Genomic DNA, 15,460 nt, shown 5'->3' on the forward strand with positions numbered 1-15,460 from the left:
CTAAGAACAACAAAAGTGAAAGTCGAAGTAAACACATTGACATCAAGTACTTAACCATAGGAGAACATGTTAAAGAAAAGAAACTTATCTTTGAACACATTAGCACTGAGTTGATGATTGTCGATCCTTTAACTAAAGACATGCCACCAAAGAATTTTAAGGATCATGTAGTACGAGTGAGACTTGGTTCCATGATGTGATTTCATTGTAGTACAATTGGTATTTTTGAAACTCTTATATAGTTTGATGTTTTCTCATATGATTTTGTGCACATATTTGTTTATTTATTTTGAGAAATATCATTAGATCTAGAATAAATATATGGCTTATTCGTAAAGTTGAGAGACTTGATATATTGTGGTACATGGAAGATAATACTCATTATTAGATAATACTCATTGTTTCTTGTTATGACTAATGTTGTGTTAAATAGACTAAGTGGGAGAATGTTGGAATTTTATGTTCCTTTATTCATGGATTATTTTTTTGTTGTGATTTCTATAGGAAATGGATTTCTATAGATGGTCAATTTTCTTCCCACATTCAATCTTTATCTTCTTCAACATTCAGCAACAAACAACAACCCACGTTTTGATCCACGAAGGTTGAACTTTGTAATGGGTAGAGCTCTATAAATAGAGTCGGGTGTTCTCAGTTTTGATCACCAAACCTAGTTCTCTCTTCAAATAAACACACCATCGAGTTTGAGTGAGTGAGAGTCTGGAAAGCTAAAATTGTCAAGGCTAAAAAAGGTCGATAGCAATGGCTGAAGGTAAGTTCCTTTGAAATTTATTTTTCTTCTCTACTTCTGTTGTTTGATCTGAATATGTTGCTTATGATTGTCAACATGTTCAGACCAATATGTTTATGTTTTTATAGTAAAATCTCTCGCTCTTACTTTCAACCACTTCCAAGAAAGTTAGAATTATCACGTCACTTAAATTTTATTGATCTATAAGACCATTACAAACTAACAAATGTGATGAACATTAGATGGTAATAAAAGTGAAATTAAACGCTATTCAAATATTGAAATATTGGTTTATGTGTTTTTATATAAGAATTTTTTAAAATATTGTTTTTGAAAATTATTAATTCTTTTTTTTTTCTTCAGAAAATGACAAATAAAATAAATAAGAATACAATATCGATGTATTAAAATTATTAATTTATGTCATGGAAAATACATAAATTTTAGATTTTAAAAAATCAATAATGTTGTCCATGTCAAAGTTGTTCATGAAATTGGTGATGATAGACAAATGTCCTCCAACAAGCTTTGTAAAGTCATAAAGGGAGAATACAAATATTATTTCACATACATATAGGAATATTTTCTTTTTAAGTGTATCATTTTTTAAGTGGAAATAACAATTGTCTTTTTAAGTGTATAATTTTTTTTTGTATTTTCATTAAATTTTGTATATTTTTTAAAATAATTTGTTTTGATTCAACCAAATTGCTAGTTCAATTGGACCAAGTCATCCATTTAATCATAGAACCGGTCAAGTCAAACTTGATTGCACCAGGTTAATTGTATGGACAATCTGATAAGCAATCCAACCTAATCAGATTTTTGATTTGTAGTCAAATTGACATCCTCATATTTTGTCAACAGTTAACGGTTAAATTTTAAACGTTAACTAGACTAGAAAGTTGATCAATATTTTCTTAAAAATTAAGAACTTAAAAAAATGTTTGAAGAAAGACGAGAACCATGATCCTTGGAGCAAGTGACACAATGCTTTACCACTACAATCACATGCCCATTCATATATTTAATACAAAATAGAGTATTAAAATAGGTTTTTATGTAAAAATAGTTCAAAATTCAAACTTTATTTTTTTCAATTTATTATTTTTTATAATCTTATATATTATCTTTTAAAATATAATATATATTTATATATATGCTTTAATGACAATAGTTTTTTTACCTATACTAAGATATTCTTATTATTTATTATAGTAATATTTTTATTTATATTTGACTTTATTTAATTAGGTATGTAATTTTTTTAAAATTAAATTATATAGTAAAGATGTGTAATTAAATAAAATGACAATATTTTCAATTTTTTAAATTATTTATGTATGTGATTTATTGATAGTATTTTTTTTATCTATGTTACAATAAATAACATGAATATCTTAGTATAGAAAAAAAATGTTATCACTAAATCACAAGTATTATTTTAAAAGATAAATATAATATATAAATTAAAAATAAAACTTATATAAATATACATATTCTAATTTATGTGAAAACAAAATTTAATCCCATATATTATATTTCAAAGGATAATATATAATATTATAAAATATAATAAATTAAAAAAGAATACTTGAGAAAATGATTAGAACCATGGTTTAAACACACACACACACAACTTTTTCTTAACTTTTATATTTTGTAATTTGACTATGCTTTATATTTAATAAAAATAGTATTTAATTTTACACGGAGTCCACATTATTATAATATAGCATTGATTATGATATTTATTAAATATAAGATATTTATAAATAAATCATTCATATAAAATAAATTTATTGACTTTTATAATAATTATTTTAAAAATCAAACAAAAGATATTTTCTTATTTGTTGACAATATAAATTTTTTACAGTAATTAAAAATATATTCCTAATAAACTCTTTATTATTAAGTTTAAAAAATGTAATGTATGTTTTAATTAAAAAAAATACACTCAATGAATTGACTACATATATATTCAACAAATACACAATTTAATGTTATTGGATAGTCAATTTTATCTATAATATATTACATGCGATATTGATTAAATATAATATTTTTTAAAAATTTATTAAATGCAATATATGTTTTAATACATTAATTTTTTTTTTACTATTTTTATGTTTGAAAAATTATATGATAAAAGATATTTTGATATAGAAAATTTAAAATCTAATATATATTTGTATAATAACAATAACAATAATATTTTATCTCTTAATTTTTATCATTAGTAATTTATATTTAATAATATATAATATTTAATGTTATTATACTATTAATTTTTAGAATATATTAATCATGATACATACTAGTTATAAAATTTATTAAACAATATAGTATAAATTTAATAACCCTTAACATATATACATTAAAAAGTATTTTGTTTTATTATTATTGAAAATAATAGTTTATATAATGTATTTCAAAATAGAAAATTTCAAAAAATATTATTTTATAAATTTATAACTTATATAATAATGTATTTCTTATTCTTTATACTTAATAATTGGCTACATATTATTTTTTATATCATATTATAGTATTTAGTTTTATTAAGCAGTCAATTTTACTTGTAATATAGTATTAATTATGATACTTAATAAACGTAATATATTTGTGAAATTCAATAAATGTTACATGCGTATTTTATATGAACACACACATATATATACACATAAAAAACTTTATTATTTTTATTATTATTAAAACAATTTTTTTATAAAGTATATTTCATAGTCAACAATTAATAAAACATCTAATAAATTACTTCGATTAGCTATGATATTTAATATATTTCGTTTTTCAATCATAATTTCATTAAAAATATTTGACCATTCATATTATTAATCTTAACAAAAAATAAACATATTATTTTTAAAAAATATCATTTATAAGATACTATAAATTATTAAAAAAACATATTTTTCATATTTAATTAAAAGAAGCTAGGGCCACAAGGGATGCAACCATATTTTCATTCTCCAACCACTACACCACATTGTTAGGCCACTTCAATACCGAATAGTGAATACCAGAATATTCAATATGGGGTTGTCCTTATGAAGACCATTAAGTCAACCAAGTTCGGTGAGCCTCTTGAGTCAACCAATCCTTTAGCTAAAAGTTTTACAATGGAATTGGTACCCATTTCTTCTTATTTTAAGCCTTTAAAATCAATAGTATATGAAAGGCTGCTAGTATTTCCTAATCACGTTTGTACATAAAAGCTGAGTCAGACTTTCGAGATTACTGTACGACAAATTTAAGGCATTTGAAAAAAATCTTTGTATCACGGTTGTACCACTTCAAACCTGTACCTTAATAAGTATGTTTGACTTTGTATATCAGTTTCCACTTGTGCATTTCAAAGGATGACCAAATCTTTAATGAAAGTGCCAAATGACTAAACCATCCCAAAACTAAACTGCACAAATTATTTAATTCAAGAGGGTCATCTTGGTCATTGCAATGAGAAAATTTAATACACCTGGGAAGGCTAATAATATTTAACTGCTTACTTCTATTGAAATATTCAGCGAGTAAAACCAATAGCACAAGACAAAGAAGGACAGAACTTGCAATGAACATCAAACAGAAAAAGTACAATAGCCTTTCTAGTATCATAAACATCATTGTAGCTGTAATCTTTGTTCCTCAGCATTCATGTCTGTGAACATGATGCTTCTTCTTGTGATCCTTTTTGTTTTACAAAGTTTTCTAATACCAACATGCTATTGCCAAACCAATACTCCTCAGAATATCGAAATATTTTATCCAATCCAAACTCCAAAACCACCCTTTCCAATCCAACCTCCTGAGTCACAACCAAAGCCACAAGCATCACCACCATCACCAGGACCAGTAGCTGCATCAAAAACCTCTTCATCAAGCAGTAAGATCGGAACAGCGGTGGCTGCAACTGCAGCAGGTACTCTAGTTGTTTCTGGTTTGATTTTCTGCTTGGTCCAAAGGTGCTTCAGAGCAAGGAAGAGAAAGGAGGTCACAAACAACACTGCTTCTGCCGTAGATAGGCGCGTTGCACCTCAGGTCAACGTGTTTGAGAGAATGGAAGGGAACGTCAAGGGACTAATTGTTGATGAGGATGGTTTGGATGTGGTTTATTGGAGAAAACTTGAAGGTAAGAAATTACCAGACAAGGATTTCCAAAGGGAGGTTTTGGATGGCACCCAAGATAAAATAGAAGATGATCATGAGGAGAATCAAAGGAAAAGATCCGAGTCCATTCAAGAAATTCCTCTGCTTAGAGACAGATCTTCAACTTCTCACATGAATATATTTCTTCCAGAAGAGTCATATACAATCATGAGAATTCCACCTCCTGCTCCTCCTCCCAGTGTTCCTTCATCAATTGGAGGCTCTTCTACTCAATCACCTTCTCCACCCTTTACTCCTTCATCACCAAAACCACTCAACACTTCTTTCTCATCAATTTCAAACATTACAAGTCCTGCACTACCAATAACTGATATAAATAATCAAGCACCAGCACCACCTCCTCCACCACCAATCGCAGGTATAAAAAGCTCAGCACTGCCACCGCCTCCTCCACCAATCCCAGTTAAAAAGAACTCGGCAGCAGCACCACCACCTCCTCCACCAATCCCAAATAAAAAGAACTCAGCAGCAGCACCACCTCCTCCACCAATTCCTCCAAGAAAGAGTCCAGCACCACCTCCTCCTCCACCAAAAGCAAGTGGTTTGAAGTCATCATCAAAACCACCACCTACCCCTATTGAAAGAACACCAAGTACCACAACTAGGCAAGGAAATACTTCACCTGAGGTGAAACTGAAGCCATTGCATTGGGATAAGGTGACTACCAACCTTGATCACTCTATGGTGTGGGACAAAATGGACCGTGGTTCTTTCAGGTAATTCTAATATACTAGATTTTCTAAATATCTAAATTTTGATTCCTACATTTTAGCATTGGCTGATGATTTTTTAAACGTCAGGGTTGATGATGATCTTATGGAAGCTCTCTTCGGGTTAGTTGCTACCAACCGAAATGACAATACCCCAAAAGTAAATAACTCAATGAGTCCTAGCAGGGATGCTTTGGCTACTTCAGTGAATACCTTCATTCTTGACCCCAGAAAATCACAAAACATTGCTATTGTTTTGAAGTCTCTGGCAGTCTCTCGTAAAGAAATTATTGAAGCACTCATTGATGGTCAAGGCCTTAACACAGACACCATTGAAAAGCTTGGTAGAGTAGCCCCAACAGAAGAAGAGCAATCACTTATACTTGCACATGAAGGAGACCCTTCAAAACTTGCTGCAGCTGAATCTTTCCTACATCACATCCTCAAAGCTGTTCCTTCAGCATTTAAGCGCTTGAGTGCTTTGTTATTCAGGTTGAATTATGATTCTGAGATTGTAGAAATCAAGGAGTTTCTGCAGACTCTTGAGCTGGGGTGCAAGGAGCTTCGAAACCAAGGAATTTTTGTGAAGCTTCTTGAAGCAGTGCTTAAGGCTGGAAATCGCATGAATGCAGGCACTCAAAGGGGTAATGCTCAAGCTTTCAACTTGGCTTCTCTCAGAAAGCTCTCTGATGTCAAGAGCACTGATGGAAAAACCACATTGCTTCACTTTGTGGTTGAAGAAGTAGTTCGTTCAGAAGGAAAACGTGCTGTTCTTAACCGCAATCACAGTTTGAGTCGTAGTAGCAGTAGGAACAGCAACAGCAGTGTAGACTCTAAAAACTCTGCTGCTTCAAATGAACAAAGACAAAGGGAATACATAACACTAGGATTGCCAGTTGTAGGAGGGATCAGTTCTGAGTTTCCCAACTTAAAGAAAGCTGCGGTTACAGATTACAAAAGTTTTGTTGGTTCAATCTCATCACTCTCAGCCAGGATTGTTGAGATTAGAGAACTTGTTTCCAAGTGTGGAAATGACAAGGGAGGAAACTTTGTGAGAGAAATGAACAATTTTCTTGAAAATGCTGAGGAGGAACTTAGATTAGTGAGGGAGGAGCAAACAAGGGTAATGCAGCTTGTGAGAAGAACGACAGATTATTATCAAGGAGGAGCTTCAAAAGATAGTGTAGAAAACCCTCTTTATCTATTTGTCATAGTTAAGGATTTTCTGGGAATGGTTGATCAAGCATGCATTGAGATTGCTCGTAACATGCAGAAGAGGAAGACACCTAAGGTAAATTAAGGGGTCACATTGCAAGGTTTAATATAGCAGATAATCCAAGTCAAGGATTGGTCTAATTCATTCAACTTTTTTCTATTGGACCATTTACACATGGGAGCTGAAGTGCTAAAAGTCAGAGTTCAAAGTGATTACTTGCGTTGTTCCATTGTTGGCTCATCAGAGAGGACCTTGTGCTGCTAAGTGCTAACCATTGGAGGCTTAGAAATACTGTGAAAGCAGTGCGTGCTTTTGCATTGATATGTACCAGTTTGTGTCAGGCAAATTCAGAAGCTAAAACCATTCTTGTAACCTTATCATTTTTTCCAAATTTTAACCTCTAAATGTACGTGTCACATGCACAGAGAACTATTGTTCTTGAGCATTTTTAAGTCTCGTGTATATATAGATCTTAGATTCTTTTGTCATCAACCAGAAGTCCGTAACCTGATCCGTTTCTTCTCATTTTCCATTGTATTTGCTAGTTCAATGAAAGGATGTTCTTTTATTTATCAGCTATGACGCCAAATTTGTTTTCTTAGCGTAGTTCACAAAGGAAACAGATCTAATGCATTGAACTCATGTCATCAATGATTTTCTTTTAACTAAACTCATCAAGATAATGAATCAGATTTGCTTCTGCAAAATACACGACAAATTTGGCATTACTATCTTAGTCTCAGTATGCGTCAGAAAACATTCATAAATTGACTTCCTACTGACGATTATTTCTGCAAGTTTCTTTTAGTAAGTTTCTTCTTTATTATACAGGTTGTGTGGTATTAACTTTTTAGTGACAACTGTACCTTCCTTCTTATACATTCATAATGCATTTGGGTACATGCAAAACTATTATTAGACAACTAAATAACTGTACTCATTTACACAGGTTTTTTTCCCTTTATACTCAACTACGTATATAGGGAGGGGGTAGAAAAGAAAGGATAATAAGAAAAACAAAAGGAAAAAAGTAGGAGAGCCTATGCCTATCTGTACAATTGTTCAAATATTGAAATAGCTAGCAGAAGAGTTTTTCCACGTATAGGTAGCATAGTCAGCAATATTTACTTCCGTTAGTGTACATTGCAGAGAACATTTGATACTGAACTTAATCTGCATTGTGTAACCCACTTAATTAGTCTTGTTCCTTGATTCTGAAAATTCTTCAATCATGTTTCCCAATGTAACAATGTCTTGCATCTTTGCACGTTTATGGAGAGATGGATGAGTTGAACTCTTAGAGATACATGGTCTACAACACGTTAAAAACCATATCAAGCACCCACAGGACGGATAGAAAAGAAGAAAAATGATGCAATCAATTGCAAGAGATATATGCACATTTTAACATCACAAACATTTATTCAATTTTATTTTCTAACCAACATATTGCCTAAAGAGGGGCGCGAGGAAGAAAATTATCATCAATAAATTATGCCTTCTCCTTCCTTCTACTCCTCACAATGTTCATAATCATAAGCTCCTATATTTAACTAGAAGATTGTGCTGCTGTTGTTTACTGAACAAGAATATCATGGCGTTGAACTGATTCCACAAACATTTCCCCTGAACATTCAGATCTACCTGACACACTGGTGTATTAACCTCTTTTCTCCTTCTGCTCTCTTTATCTTTAGCACCTGTGGGGCCACCAAGGATTCTAAGTTTTAGCATCACCCTGCATGAGTAGAAATGGCACAACAACAGTTAATGGAGTAGGCTTTCCTTTAATGGCGTCTTTTGCATTACCCCACCCATTGGTACATATTGATGTGTATAAATAATTGATATAGCACATTAATAGTATTTATAGAGCTCTCAATATTCTAAAAGTAAGGTGCACTACATAGCATCATCGCATAATATTTCTAAAGTAATATACAAATCATGCCAAATATATCTGTAAGAAAAAAAAACAGAAGCCAACTTCAACAGCTAGATTTTATGTGAGTTTTGAATTTAGGAAACCTAAGGACATTATATATTTGGCTTGATGGGATAGTATAGTTTAATTACTAACAAGATAGCAGCATGCAAACATTGATATCATACATTCTTAATGGCACTATAATCCTAGAAATGTTAGAATGTATAATATAAACAAGAAATTTTATTATTATCTATAGTATGACCCACCAACCACTATGCTCATTTGGCAGAAAACAGGTTTATCTTTTCAGCAAAACAAAACAACTAGTTATAAGTTGAGGGACACAAGTTTTAGCTTACTTCAATTAAAAGTTAAGTTTTATTATTTTAGTCATTTGCACATTTGTCTCCAGAAACATAATGCAATCAATAAAAGTTGTTTTTAAGATTGCTTTATAGCATTAAATGCAAAGAAGTAGTCAGCTGTTACCCAAAGAGAAAAAGAAGGTAATAAACAGTCAGCCGACAAAAATTAACAATTTATGTAGGGTACATATATCAGATAAAATGTATAGCTTATACCTTTTCAGGACGACTTTTCACTACTTTTTGACCACGGTTAAAAGCTGGTGAGGATGTGCCTTTGACATTATGTTTTAGCCTTTTCATCTCTGCCTCTTTTTCCTCCTGTGTTTGAGGCACACAGAGTTGAGACAATCCATTTATGCTTATTATATAGATGAAAATAGAAATGTCCATCTAATAACCCCATATCTCCCATTATATTATTACCATGAGTGCTAGCAACAGATTGTCTAACAAATTATTTATTCTTGGTTAAATTTTATTAAAAACTATAAATTCATGTGTGAAGTTTATTAAATAAGAAGTGGGACCCACAAGTTATTGTGATTTCTAATAAATTTCAGTTAATAGTACAGAGAATATATTCAAGCATTTTTCTTAGTATCATTATGCAGGCTATCTTTAAACAATTATCTCTAATAAACCAAATATATGCAGACACACTCAAGTGAAGCTATAGGCAGGATGGAATGTAGGAAATGCTAGTCATTTCTAGAGAAACATTTTGGAATATGGAAGAGTGCCTTTACCTTCACTTTTGATTGAAGACGTGTTCTTTCCACCCCTTTTGTGTTAGATTTTTCTTCTATTTTTCTTGAAGACTGATTAAGAAACAAAAGGTGAAAAAGTATAATTTAGTCAGTTGAATTTTACTAATCTAATGAATATTCTTGGTATTACAGGCACTGAAATGTAATAGACAAACATCAAGAGTTAGTCCTACCTCTTTCCCTTTCTCTGCTCTAATGTCTCTTTTTGGACCCAAAGTAGTTCGTACAGCATTTCCACTTTGATACAAATTCTCAACCTTAGTCGGCCTATTCAAAAATAAATTCTACATGAATACAGAAAATTTCAACTTAAGGAGAAATTTCAATTAAAATTACAAGAGATGCTGTTGGAAAAAATCACAAGTTATAAAATATATTTGAATGAATTTGTATAACAATAGTTTCCTACGTCTCCTCCTCTATCCTACATTTATCTATGGTTTCCTTGGTTAGAATTCTCCCAAAAGAAAACGACCCACAAAAACATGATCTCATCAGATGGTAAATTGGTAATCTTAAACACATTAAGAGATAAAGAGAAAAGGACTATGAAAAATACATAAAAGCAATGAAACTTGTGCAAATGAAAACACATTATCAACGCAGATTAAAAAATTTACCGTCCATTTTCTTTCCTCAAAGTTGTAGATGTTGGAACCTTTGACACAGTTCCCCTTGAAGGAACCTGCCCAGGAAATTAAGAGGAAAACATTTTTTAATCAATCTGATTTTGTGCAGTTTAAGAATAACCATTTATACTGTATAAAAAAAACATTTGTCAACATTGAACAGTTGTCCATGAAGATTTTCCAATTACCTGCTTCTTTATCAAAGATTTGTCTTCAACAGAAGTTTTTGGCTGGTTGAAACTGTTCTGGAATGTCTTAAATGCTCGTTTGACTATGTCCTTATCCCCCATGTTCTCCATAATTAAAGATCTCCTCATGGTACTTTGAGGAGCTGGATCAGGATTACTTGGAGCCAAGCTCAAAGACATGTGCAAAGGTTTGTTAGCAAATTTTCTGCTCTCCCCACTAGAAGTAATTTGCCTCCTAGTCAAAGATGGAGAGCTTCCCTTTCTAGTTGAAGAAGCAGGTGTCACTGTTTTGGTAGGAGTTGTTGATGCAGGCTTTGAACTTTTTGGTGTTGAAATTGGGGATGCCTTAGAAGTAGGTAGCATTGATTTCTTCTTAGTCCTGGCTGCATTGCTACCCTTACTCACAGACTTAACCTGTCCAAAATAGATGATGAGAAATTAAAAACCAGGCTAACCAAATAGCCAACCTTTAAGAAAGAACATGAATTTGATGGATATATGAATTAAAGCAAACCTTAGATTCCTTTGGATGATTCAATTTCACATCTTTTACTTCACCTTCTGAAGCCTTTCCTGTCTCCTTGTACACAACATGTGAAATTTCCTTCACATCTTCAGCTTCAATGTTGTTGTTAGGACTTTCCACTTGTTTCTTGCATACATTTTCAGGTTCATCTATCTGGTAGGAACTATGTGATCTACTTTCCAGTTCCTTGTTCTCTACCTGAACTGATGAACTTTGGTAATCCCTTGAAACTGCAAATTCCTCCTCAGATTCATTAACATGAGTCTTATGGATCTCACCAGCAGAACTGGTTTCATGCTCAACCCCTTCACTGGAACCTTGAGTGTTGTTGGATATATCATGTTCTGCATCAGTGTTACCACTCAGATCTATTCCACTATGTTCTTCTGATCCGAAAGAATCTTTCTCCCTTTGCTTCTCCTGAGCCAGCAATTCGGCTTTCCGGGCGGCAACCTTCTTGTAATGTGCTTCAAAGTAGGCTTTCTTCTGGGCCACTGATCCAGGTGTGGCACACTTCTCAACCTCTTCCAAGTACTTGTTTGGAGAGAAAGAGGACCATCTCTCCCAAGACAAGGAATCGTTCTCAAATCTACCAAACGAAACAGACACTTGCAAAGCAGGATTGGAAGCAGCAGCACCCTCTCCCATCTGCTTCAACATCAGGGAAAAAAACAAAAACTTGTGTGCATAATTGAAGACAACCAACACAAGGAGACAACTCACAAACAACACCAAAAAGAACACAGGATTTTAACAGTCATAAATTGGGATATGTGATCCAAATCCAAGTCCAAGACCAACCATAGAGCAAGACAGATTCGCAAGGAACAAATAATAATTGTAATGAAAAAAGAAATCAATTTCTAATCTGAAACAACCTTATGAAAAATGGGGTTTACCTTCTTATCTTCAAACACTGTTGCATCCACAAGAAATTCACCCATGAAAGTAAATTACTACTTAGCTACAGCCCCAAAGACACACGGAAGCTATGCACAGTCTGGCCTGTAAAGAAGCAATTGGGGAATAATCATTCCTGGATATCTCACTGAAAAGACCAGGAGTAAAATGCTCACAATGGGACAAAAAGAAAGAGTCTTGAAAATAATTTTGCAGCAAATGATGAGTAAGGGAATAGCAGGGACATGTGCATGTGGATTTTGGAGTGAGAAAATATCAGAATATGAGAATACTCTGTTTTTTTCTTCTTTTCCTTTACATCAATTTCTACTTCACTTTTCTACAGTAACGACACCCTTTGTCTGCTTGTGGTACTTGAGGAAACTCCTAAGATGAAAAATTCAATCACAAACAATCCAATATCCCCCAAAAGCAAGAACTAGATCATAACTGTGATTGCATTCCTAAAAGAAGATTTAACTTTTAATGGTAATAAGTACCACCTCTTTCCAGGGAGGCCAATGTTGAATCAGTTTTGATTAGACTTCAGTTCAGGGATCATAACGAAAGGACATAGAATGATGATGGGAAAACCTTGTACAAGGTAATATATATATATAAAGGAACAAAAGGATACTATAATATACCCTTTTTAGCAAATAATTATACAGATAAATGATATTAGCTGTCTCAAGTTATAGAGCTTCAATTAAACAAAGTAGCCATGCATTGAATAATAAAACAAGATCAGTCACAAGTCACAACCATACTTAAAAATTTTCCCTCTAATTAAACTAACGAATATCTCTAGATGGTTCAAAGAAAGAAACCCAATAACCCCAAGGCGGTGATAGTTAGAATTTAGATCAGATCAAGTGATCAAGCATGCAATGCAAGGCAAGGAAGGAAGGCCCACATGAACAAAAGCTGAACACTTGCGCGGCGTGTGGAAAGGTTGCATGTGACGGGTCTCAATATTTATTATTATATGTCACTTGAACCACATGTGGCCCATGATTGAGTTGGCTGAACTAAAAATTTCCTATATTATCTATAGTCTATAATTATAATAAACGAAATAATATTATTTAGTGTCATCTTTCTTCTTAATATTTTATCTTCAATTATTATAAAACATCATTATAGTATTTTATTTTAACTTCCAGAGAAATAATTACATGTTTCAAAACAAATTACACTCCATTATGTATATAATATATTGATAACTTCCAAGTTCAAACATGAAGTCTCTTTTTTGCAATAGTATCATATAATATAAAGTGTGATAGTCCCTAGTCCCTACTACCTCAAATAAGAACAAAAAAAAACGATGGCGTATCAGTGTCTACTACCTCAAACGACAGCGTTTTAAGTTATATTGTGCTGGTCCATGAATGGGCCCAAGCCCAATCAAAGAATGAGATTAGCAACATTGGACTTGGCCTGGGAATGCTAAGCATAAAGCATGTTAATTAATCACAAACCATTTTCAGTCAAATAGAACGTAGACATCACCCCTTTGTGTGGCTTAATATGACTTGATCATATTTACTTTAAGCTTTGCCTTTGTCCCTCCCTTATCCTATGCTCTTAAGCTACTCAATCACCTCACCCCACAATACCACATGAAAGTTAAACAAATATCAACATCCACCACCTGCTCTTTCTCTTGTACATGTATATATACAATTTGGCTTATGGTGTTAGAATTCACACTATAACATAGGACATAAAATATTATTGTCCTTTGACTTGTTTCATCAATTATAGCAAAAATGAGAACCCATTTTCACTCTCTCCCATTGATTTTTTTGTTCACCCTTTCCCTTCTATTGGGTAAAACCCGACCCGACCCTGATCCACTTCAAGATTATTGTGTAGCAGATAGCAAAAGTGAATTTTTCATTAATGGGGTGCCTTGCATTGACCCAGATAAAGTTTCCTCCTCCCATTTTGTCACATCTGCTTTATCAAAAACTGGCAACACTAGCAACCAATTTGGCTTCAGTGTCACAGCCACCACCACTGCTAATCTTCCTGGGCTTAACACCTTGGGCCTGGTACTGGTCCGGGTTGACATAGCGGGCAATGGGATCGTGCCACCTCACTCACATCCACGGGCCTCGGAAGTGACAACTTGCCTTAAGGGCATGCTTCTTGTGGGCTTTGTTGACACAAGTAACCGTGTCTTTACCCAGAACTTGAGGCCCGGTGAGTCGTTTGTGTTCCCAAAGGGCCTGGTCCACTTCTTGTTCAATAGTGATTCCAGGGAACCAGCAATTGCCATATCCGGTCTCAATAGTCAGAACCCAGGTGCACAAATTGCATCACTTGCAACATTTGCTAGCAAGCCTCCAATCCCTGATGACATTCTTAAGAAGGCTTTCCAAATTTCCAAAGGAGAAGTGGAAACTATTCGTAGAAACCTTGGAGGATGATTAATTTGATTATGCTGCTCATGGAGGTGATCCAATTATGGTTACCATTTTACCAATGTACTTAATTTCTTATTGCATTTTGTTTGGGATCCTAGGTGGGAACATGGGGTTAGATTGGCATATTTAAAATGTCAGATTGTGTATTTAAAAATGAAAAGAAAGAGACATACAAACCATCATGCCACATTACAATGTTTAATAATCAAATTAAAATCCAATGGTTGATCTGAGTCATGTATTGAATATTATTGTGGAGTGAAGTATGCTTGTCCTTTTTTTTTTTCCTCTTTGATTGGATTGATCAGTTTTCCTATTTTTAATTTGTTGACACAATTTAAATAGCTGGCACTTTCTTGTAAGGATAATGAAAAAGTGAATGCCTGGTGATTTGAATGTCTATAGGCTCCACCCATTATGCAATCCTCCATAGCAAAAGTTATTTCTCTGCTTATGCCACTGCAATAACTACTTTACATTTGTTCCTCAAATGTTCTTTTGATGTCATTTTTGATGCAGACATGACGCAAATAATGCAATTGGCAAATGCCAACATGTTTTGTACTCGAAATTTTAATGTTTATTCCTTCAACACCGTCTCTTTGGACAACTAGTGTGCTTTTAATTTGACAGTTCTCTAATTGTCTCAAAAATAAAAAAATAATCATGCATGTTAGGTATTACGATTTTAATGGAGGAAATACATGGTTCTAAAACGTTAAAAAAAATTCAAAATAAAATAGAGTCATGTGCTATATTCGAAAGTCTGCAAGCATAAGTTTTGTTTCCCCTGTTTATAAAATAATATCACTGCAATAACTATTTTAATTTTTGTTCCCCAATCATTGTTTT

The 15,460-nt window shown here is 33.0% G+C and overlaps 3 protein-coding genes across 10 annotated transcripts; 2 read left to right on the plus strand and 1 right to left on the minus strand.

The window, feature by feature from the left end:
* The first annotated feature begins 4,267 nt into the window (after nt 1-4,267).
* On the plus strand, nt 4,268-7,440 carry LOC100780368 (formin-like protein 8). The gene is made up of 2 exons (XM_006573008.3): nt 4,268-5,655; nt 5,740-7,440. The coding sequence occupies exons 1-2, from the start codon at nt 4,427-4,429 to the stop codon at nt 6,947-6,949; spliced, it is 2,439 nt and encodes an 812-aa protein (XP_006573071.1). The 5' UTR covers nt 4,268-4,426; the 3' UTR covers nt 6,950-7,440.
* A 317-nt stretch (nt 7,441-7,757) lies between these two features.
* LOC100810690 (protein WVD2-like 7) lies at nt 7,758-13,134 on the minus strand. 8 transcript variants are annotated; one of them, XR_005886405.1, is made up of 11 exons: nt 12,677-13,057; nt 12,467-12,560; nt 12,173-12,278; nt 11,262-11,921; nt 10,748-11,161; nt 10,551-10,615; nt 10,104-10,197; nt 9,910-9,981; nt 9,377-9,481; nt 8,510-8,603; nt 7,758-8,177 (listed from the first exon to the last, which is right to left on the minus strand). XR_005886405.1 is itself a non-coding variant. In XM_006573011.4 (9 exons), the coding sequence occupies exons 2-9, from the start codon at nt 12,215-12,217 to the stop codon at nt 8,586-8,588; spliced, it is 1,473 nt and encodes a 490-aa protein (XP_006573074.1). In that variant the 5' UTR covers nt 12,218-12,278; nt 13,090-13,129; the 3' UTR covers nt 8,262-8,585. The 8 variants fall into 8 exon arrangements, 4 of the variants coding, with proteins under 4 accessions (XP_006573074.1, XP_006573072.1, XP_040861036.1 ...); XR_005886412.1 differs by lacking the exons at nt 12,467-12,560; nt 12,677-13,057 and adding an exon at nt 13,090-13,134; XR_005886404.1 differs by lacking the exon at nt 12,467-12,560.
* Nucleotides 13,135-13,904: 770 nt separating this feature from the next.
* On the plus strand, nt 13,905-14,968 carry GER5 (germin-like protein 5). Its single transcript, NM_001254530.2, has one exon. It carries the CDS (start codon nt 13,949-13,951, stop codon nt 14,609-14,611), a length of 663 nt encoding a protein of 220 aa, NP_001241459.1. The 5' UTR covers nt 13,905-13,948; the 3' UTR covers nt 14,612-14,968.
* The last annotated feature ends 492 nt before the right edge of the window (nt 14,969-15,460 follow it).

This window comes from Glycine max, chromosome 1 (assembly GCF_000004515.6).
Source record: "Glycine max cultivar Williams 82 chromosome 1, Glycine_max_v4.0, whole genome shotgun sequence".
Lineage (NCBI taxonomy): Eukaryota > Viridiplantae > Streptophyta > Magnoliopsida > Fabales > Fabaceae > Glycine > Glycine max.